The sequence below is a fragment of the Dipodomys ordii genome, unplaced genomic scaffold, assembly GCF_000151885.1.
Source record: "Dipodomys ordii isolate 6190 unplaced genomic scaffold, Dord_2.0 Scaffold4, whole genome shotgun sequence".
Lineage (NCBI taxonomy): Eukaryota > Metazoa > Chordata > Mammalia > Rodentia > Heteromyidae > Dipodomys > Dipodomys ordii.
In genome coordinates this window covers 33,888,488-33,897,439 of record NW_012267220.1, presented here as the reverse complement: position 1 = coordinate 33,897,439, position 8,952 = coordinate 33,888,488, and the positions used below count along the sequence as shown (strand labels likewise).

The following is an 8,952-nucleotide window of genomic DNA, read 5'->3' as shown; positions in this document are numbered from 1 at the left end:
AAACAGAGCTCACACCAATACTCCTCCATCTCTTCAATGAAATTGAAAGAGAAAGTTCACTACCTAACACATTCTATTAAGCCATCATAACCCTCATCCCAAAACCAGGCAAACTCATCAAAGAAAGAGAACTATAGACCCATTTCTTTGATGAACATAGATGCAAAACTTCTCATCAAAATTTTGGCCAATCGACTTCAACAATTCATCCAAAAAATCATACACCACGATCAAACAGGATTCATTTCAGGGATCACAATATAAGCAAATCAATTAATATTATTCATCACATCAACAGGAGCAAGGATAAGAACCACATGGTTATCTCAATAGATGCAGAAAAAGCATTTGACAAGATCCAACACCGCTTTATGATAAAGGTTCTGGAAAATTAGGAATCCATGGAACATTCCTCAATACAATAAAGGCTGTATATAACAAACCTACAGCCAGCATTATACTTATGGTGAAAAACTAAAGCCATTTCCTATTAACTCAGGGATGAGAAAAGGATGTCCACTCTCTCCACTTCTCTTCAATCTAGTATTAGAATACATAGCTACAGCAATAAGACAAGATGAAAACATAAAGGGGATCTAAATAGGGAAAGAAGAAGTAAAACTCTCCCTCTTTGCAGATGACATGATCTTGTATTTAAAGAATCCCATAGACTCCACTCCCAAATTACTCAAACTGATTCAAAATTTTGGCAAAGTAGCAGGGTATAAAATTAACCCTCAAAAATCAATGGCTTTTCTGTATGCCAACAATGAGAAAAGTGTGGCTGAAATTAGGAAAGCAACTCCATTCATAATAGCCCCACAAAAAATAAAATACCTAGAAATTAACTTAAAAAAGGACATCAAAACAGAACTTAGAAAGTGGCAAAAAAAAACTTCCATGCTCCTGGATTGGAAAGATCAACATCGTGAAAATGTAAATACTTCCCAAGGCTATCTACAAATTCAATGTGATACCTATCAATATTCCAACCTCATTCTTCAAGGAAATAGAAGAGGCAATCCAAAAATTCATATGGAACAATAAATAGCTAAAATGATCTCAACAGAAAGAACAGTGCTGGAGGAATATCAATACCAAATTTCAAGCTCTACTATAACCATAGTAATCAAAACAGCTTGGTACTGGCACAAAAAAGACCTCAGGACCAATGGAATAGAATTGAAAACCCAGAAAGAACCTACAGACCTATAGCCATTTAATCTTTAATAACAGAGCTAAAAAAATAGAATGGAAGAAAGCCTATTCAGTAAATGGTGCTGGCAAAATTGGTTAACTTCTTGTAGAAAACTAAAGCTAGATCCTTCTATATCACTCTGGACCAGAATCAACTCCAAATGGATCAAAGACCTCAGAGTCAAAGCAGACACTCTGAAAAGATTACAGGATGGAATAGGAGAAACCCTAGGTCTCCTTGGCACCGGCCAAAATTTTCTTAATAGAGACCCAGAAACACAACAAATCAAAGAAAGGTTGGAAAAATGGGATTGCATGAAATTGCAGACCTTCTGCATGGCAAAGGACATAGCTAGCAAGATCAATAGAAAGCCCGTGGATTGGGAGGAGATCTTCACTAGCCATATAGCAGACAAGGGTCTCATATCTGAAATATACCAGAAACTCAAAAAATTAACTCCCCCAACAACAAATCTTCAAAGAAACCACTGCCCAATAAATAAGTGGGCTAAAGACTTAAAGAGAAACTTCTCTGAAGAGGAAAGAAGGATGGCCAATAGACACATGAAGAAATGCTCAACCTCCCTAGCCATAAAAGAAATGCAAATCAAAACAACATTGAGATACCACCTCACCCCAGTTAGAATGGCTAGAATCAAGAACTCTAATAACAACAGATGCTGGAGGAGATGTGGACAGAAGGGAACCTTACTTCATTGTTGGTGGAGTGTAAACTTGTACAACCACTCTGGAAAGCAGTATGGAGGTTCCTCAAAAGACTCCATATAGAGCTCCCCTATGACCCAGCAATCCCAATTTTGGGCATTTACCCAAATGTTCATAAACAAGACCACAATGAAGCTACCAGCACGACTATGTTTATTGCAGCCTTATTTACCATAGCTAAGATATGGAACCAACCCAGATGCCCCTCAGTAGATGAGTGGATCAAGAAAATGTGGTATATATACACAATGGAATTCTATGCCTCCATCAGAAAGAATGACATTGCCCCATTTGTTAGGAAATGGAAAAGCTTGGAAAAAATTATATTAAGTGAAGTAAGCCAGGCCCAAAGAAACATAGGTCCCATGGTTTCCCTTATTTGCAATGTCTAGTATATGTCTGAGTCACGCAGAAACGGTCAGATAAGTTGATGTTAGGGAAATGAACCCTAAGATATGTATTCAAATGTTGTTTTCTTTCATGTGATTGTTTCTAACACAATGATAAGCTGATTTCTTTGTTGCTTTGTATGTCCCTCCCCCATGGTATAACCCCTGCTTTCACTGTATTTGATGATGTTATAACTTGTGGAGGGGAAGGGCAAAAACAAATTGTTTAAATAGGGATACAGGTGGAGCCATGGCAACCATGAGACATACAAGTCGTTATGGCAAAAAGGAGCTTTACAACTTTGGTGGGGGGGCAGGTGGGTTGGGGGGGGAATGGGATGGGAAGGGGAAACAAAGGAGGAGGATACAATGCTTGATGAGAAATGTACTCATTGTCTTGCTCATGTAATTGTAACCCCTCTGTACAGTATTTTCACAATAAAAAAGTAAATTAAAAAAAAGAAATAGTTTTATTGTTCAAGGTCACTAAGTTCATAAGCTATGTAGATTAAGACAATGATGACTATCATTATGAAGATAATCATATAAACTTGTCTAGCGGGGGGAAGTAGTGAAAGTCAGAGATTACCTGATGCCCAACTTTCTCATCAGAGAAAAATAAGGTACAATCAGACAGCCCTGTGCAGCAGCAGGAGGTTAGGGTAGTCATAAACATTTGAACAGGAGCTCTGTGAATTATTCCCTCCACAGAGTTTGCCTTTTGGCTCTATCTGCTAACTTCTAAAGAAAACAGAACTCTCATATACATATCTAAAGATTGTTATTTTCATCTGGATTCATTCCTGTTTTACTCTCCTTTTACTTAACTATAGTTTTCTTCCCCTGTATATTTGATATAAGCCATTTACAATTTAGCTCTTAATTTTAAGTATACTTCTCTACTTAAGTAAACTCTATCTACTCCTCTACTTCTCTACTTCTCTCCTTCCTTTTCTCCAAGATCATCACACCACATCCCCTTTCTAGAATCTCTTCCTACCTGTCTACAGGTAGGAATGTTTTACAATATTTATTCTTCTATTCTCTCATCCCTAATCTTTCCTCATCACACATGCTTGCTTTAGGTGAACCAGAGATTCTGTTCCATCGGCTTCCAAGTCTGCTTTTATGCTAGCAGCATAAACCTGTGGCTTTTTAGTACAGAAGTCAGATATTGCACTACTTCCAACATTGCTCTTTGACTATAGAGAACCTTTAAAGTCTGCATAAATTTTAGGATTTTGTTTTCTATTCCTATGAAGAATGAATAGCATTGAATATTTAATAAGGAATATAATGTATCTATCCATCACTTTCAGTAATATAGACATTTTCAAAATATTAGTTCTGCTAATCCATAGAAATGGGAAGTCTTTCCATCTTCTAGAAATCTTCAATTTTTCTTTTATTATAGTTTTTATTTTTTATAATTTTCTTACAATTTTATCACTTCCAATTTCATTTTCACTATAATTTTTTTTATTTTTCTTATAACTTTATTTTCTTTATTTGTACAAAGGGGTTACATTTCAACATGTCAGTTTATAAGTGAAATACATCTTAACCAATGTTACCTCTTTCATCATTCTCCCTCACTTCTCCCAACTCCATTCATCCTTTCAATTTTCCTAGTTCAATTTTACATATATACAGTGAATATTATAACTGCATTGGCCACCTTTCCTTTCTTCATTCATCCATCTCTCTCCTCTTGCCTTCATTACCCCTTAAGCACTAGCTTCTTGGTATTCATTTTACTAGAATGTTTTTCATAGGAGTTACACTATTGGAATTTTCTCCTGTATATACCATAGTTTTGTGTACGTGTGTCTATGCAGATGTTTGAAATTTCTCAGGTTTATTCCTAGTGCTTTTTATCTTTTATGATGATCTTTATAGTATTCTAAGTATCAGATCATGTTCTCTTCAAATAAGGATTAGTTGATTTCCTTTCCAGTTTCTATCCATTTTATTTCTTTCATTCATTCTATTACTCTGGCTAAGAATTCAAGCACTATTTTGAATAAGTATGCAGAGGCTATACAAACAACTGTTGTGTCATTCCTGGGTTTAAAAGAAATGCTTTAAGTTTTTTTTCCAATTTAATACACACATTATTGGTTATCTGTTATAAATAGCCTTAATTATGTTGTGGTACATTCCTCTATTCCTGGATTCTTCAGGGCTTTTTATCATAAAGGCATGTTACATTTTTCAGTCTTTTTCTGAATCTAAGCAGCTGATCATGTGATGTTTATTTTTGATTCTATTTATGTGCTCTAATATGCTTATTGACTTACACATGTTGAGCAATCTTCACATCCCTGGAATGAAACAACTTGATCATGGTGTATGATCTCATTATTGTATTATTGAACTTAGATTATGAGTTTTGTTTGGTTTTGTTTTGTTTATTTTGTCAGTCACTGGGGCCTGAACTCTGGGCCTGGGCACTGTCCCTGAGCTCTTCAGCTCAAGGCAAGCACTCTACCACTTGAGCCACAGTGCCATTTCCAGCTTTTTCTGCTTATGTGGTGCTGAGGAATCAAACCTAGGGCCTCATGCATGCAAGGCAAGCACTCTACCACTGAGCCACCTTCCCAGCCCCTAGATTATGAGTTTTTTGTTGAGAATTTTGGCATGTATATTAACAAAGAAAGTGTTCTATACTTTTCTTTGTACTGTGTCATTATCCCATTTGGGTATAGAATAATATTGACTTCAGAGAAAAAGTCTCCTTTTCAGAGAAGAGATTCCTTCTCTTCTTTCAAGCTCATAATGATCTAAGTATGATGGTGCACACTTGTAATCCCAGTTACTCAAGGGACAGAGGTAGGAGAATGGCATAAGTGGTAGTGAGACCCTAATTTTACTTCCACTATCACATACACACAGGAAGTTCATTACTTTATACAATTAATATTCAGTATAAAATGGAATCATAAAAATAAAAATATGAAGGTGTTATAGACTTTAGCAGTGAATCCACTTAATTATAGTCTTCTTTTTTTAGAATATTGCTATTACAGACATTATTATTGCTGACAACATTATACTTATTATTATTATTGTCTTGTTAAAGTTGTTTGCACCCTTCTCAGTTCAATTTTGTTAGGTCAAATGTGTCTAGAAATGAATACATTGTATTCTATAGTTTCTAATTATTAGAACACATTTTCAAATATTTTTTATTTTCCTCCGGATTTTATTGATGTCTTTTGTAATATTCCCCTCGTTTCATTTCTGATTTTTATTAATTTAGTTTTTTCTCTCTCTTTTGGCTAGTTTGCCTAAGGGATTGTCAATCTGGTTTAATCTTATCAAAGAACAAATACTTTGAGATTGTATTGTTCTATAGTCTCCATTCACTTATGTCTTCAATTTTTTAATTTTTTTCATCTACTAACTTTAGGTACTTTCTAAGATATGAGGGTACATAACAATGAAAATTAATAGCTATAATTATATATATTAAAATAATTATGACAGTGATCAAAATGTGGCTAAAATTATAGAATGCCTGCTGAACAAACTTTAAGTCACTGAGTTAAAACTCCTGTATTACCGAACAAAATTAGATCATAACAGTATATTAACTGACACCAAATGCATACATATTCAATTTGTCTAACTAAGATTATCCAGAGAGTCAATACAATGGGTCATGAAACAAGTGTCAACAAATTTTAAAGGATCAAAATCAGAGGAATATAGCTAACTTTGAATAAATAATGGAAGGATCACTTAAATAGTATTTTCTTTTTTTAAAATAAATACTGGACAGAGGGGTTACAGTTACAGGTAATGAGTACATTTCCTATGGAGCATTATTACCCCCTCCTTTGTTTTTTCCCTACCATCCCTTCTCTCCCACCCCCCCCAAAGTTGTAAAGTTCATTTTCAATATAGTGTCTTGTACATCTCATGTTACAATGGGTTAACAATGGGATTACAAGTGTGCACCATCATACTCAGATCATTATGACCTCGATAGAAGAGAAGGAAACTCTTCTCTGTAAAGGAGACTTTTTCTTCTGAAGTCAATATTATTTTATACCCAAATGGGATAATGACACAGTATAAAGCAAAGTATAGATCAATTTCTTTTTTGAACATACATACCAAAATTCTCAATAAAATACTCATAAACTAAGTTCAATAATACAATAAAGAAATCATATACCTTGTTTCAGCATTTTTAAGCACTATTTTCTTGAGAATAGTAGTTTACTGAAATTGCTTTTGAATCTTACAATAATTTAAGTTTAAAAGCATATTCTTCCTGAAATCAAAGAGTATTTGCGGTTTACTTTGTTTATGATCTTTTACAGTCAATCTATTAGTTGAGATTTGTTTAAATAGTGTTTGAAAAGAGGAAATGAGTATCTGCAACACATTGGAATTTCCCAGAAGGCCATGAAGTCAATTTAGACAACAAAAAGAATTAGTCTAACTTCCTAGGAATTACAAAGTTAGATCATATAACTATATGGCCTTAAAGATATTTTAGAGGCAAAGAAGAAGGTTTGTCATGGCATGTAGATATGGAAGACCAAGTCAGAAGAGAAGAAACATCAGATGTTATGCTCATGAAAATATAGGAAAGATAAATGGCTGAATGGAGTAAAATGTGACATTAGGTCCAGCTGTGTATGAATATTATAGTCACATACAATATATAATACATTGTTATCAACACATATTGGCTCTTACCCTGCAATCTTGGGTGCAGCATTCTCCTGAGCCACATACTGCCGTAGGTTTTAAGGTACAATCTGCAGGATTACAGCAGCTTTTATGTGAACAGTTCTGTAAAAAAAAATGTTATTTAATTGCATCTAATTACATACCATCATATGAAGATGCAAGATACTCACAAATCTAAGCTTTCTCTTAATAACTTCAATAATCCCATTTTACATGAGATTTACAGAAGTCAGTATTCCTTTTAGTAGTTCATTTCTCCTTCATACCATATACTTAAAGATAACAAGTAGAACAAATTGTTTTCTATATTTGAGCTATGTACACTACAGTGTAATTACTAAGAAACTTGAACTTATACTTCCATTTTTAATGATTTTCTATCAGCACACACTAGCTGTACAAGAGGGTGGGATTCTTTGTGATATTCCATACATGTATAAAATATAGCTAATTAACTTCATCCATCTATCCCCCTCTCTTACTTCATTCTTTCTAAAACAATTTTAACAGGTTTCATTGTCCTATTTTCAAATATGATAACAAACTTCTCCGACCTTTTTTTTTATTTGCCCTTTCTGTTAGTCAGCCCTTCCCGCTCTAGATAATACCACTGCCCCAACAAAGTCTGTTTTATTTCCTTATTATTCTTTAGTGGGTTTTAATTATACCAAAGGCTTTCTATCATACATTTGAACATGACTATAGTATACTATAATAACTCTCTCTTTTGCTTTCTTCATCTCCCAACTCCATATTGATCAACAGATTTCGATTGATATTCCTTATACCATCTTCATATGTAGCTGTGATATATTTCAAAATTACGCACCTTCTATTTTTCTTTTTCCCTCTTGCTCTTTGCCCTCCCAAATATCCAAACAGTCCTATAGTTAGAATCATGTATGTATATATATATATATATATATATATACACATATATTACACATATGTGGAACAACGTAAATTCTATCAGCATATATTTAAGTAAACAATAAAGTATCAGTAAATCTAGGGACTCCAGGAATTATTCACCAGCACACCCAAAATTACAAACTATATCCATCCATGAATCACCACAACCAAGATATCAATCAATTCCATTGTGGAAACACTTTAGTAAACACTTTAGCAAACCACTGGCCCACTTTAAATATTAATTTCTATTTTCTTGAATTTCAAATTAACAAAATCAATCTATAAAACCTCGTGAAAATTATTTCTTTCAACCAGCATAATCTTTTTAAAAGCTCACCCATGATGATATAACTACCTGAATTTAATTCATTTTTATTGCAATTATTTTCCAATGAATATAATGCCATGATTTGTTTGTCTGTTCACATAATCATAAAATGGATTGCTCAGCTGCCATGAAGAAAGGAACTGAACAATCACACACACAATTTTTTTGAGGATATGTGTTTTTATATCTTCAGAGAAAGCTACATCAAACAGTCAAACACTTTTAACTTCATAAGACATTGTCAAAATGTTTTTCATTTGTCAGTTCTTTCTCCTATTTGTTGAGGTCGTGGAACTCTACACAGGAAGTTCCTGCCTATGCCAGTAAATTCTAGTGTTTTTCCTCCTCATTCCATTAATAGTTAGTTTCAAAGTATAAGGTGACAAACAGAGATAAAGTTTCAGTCTTTTGCATAATGTCTAGTTTTCCGAGCACCATTTGTTAAAGAGGCTGTTTTTTCCAACATCTTTTTTTTGGTGTTTTTGTCAAATAGCAGGCAGATATAGATAGATAGATTAGATAGATAGATAGATAGATAGATAGATAGATAGATAGATAGATAGATAGATAGATAGATCGATAGATAGATAGATCGATAGATAGATAGATAGATAGATAGATAGATAGATAGATAGATAGATAGATAGATAGATAGATAGATAGATAGATAGATAGATAGATAGATAGATA

The 8,952-nt window shown here is 33.7% G+C and overlaps 1 protein-coding gene across 1 annotated transcript in view; it reads right to left on the bottom strand.

Moving 5' to 3' along the window:
* LOC105991669 (disintegrin and metalloproteinase domain-containing protein 5-like) overlaps nt 1-8,952 on the bottom strand; it is a 68,558-nt gene that overhangs the window by 30,129 nt on the left and 29,477 nt on the right. Inside the window, exon 12 of the mRNA XM_013024343.1 lies at nt 7,026-7,121. Coding sequence (XP_012879797.1) covers nt 7,026-7,121 — 96 coding nt within the window. The remainder of the gene's footprint in view (nt 1-7,025; nt 7,122-8,952) is intronic.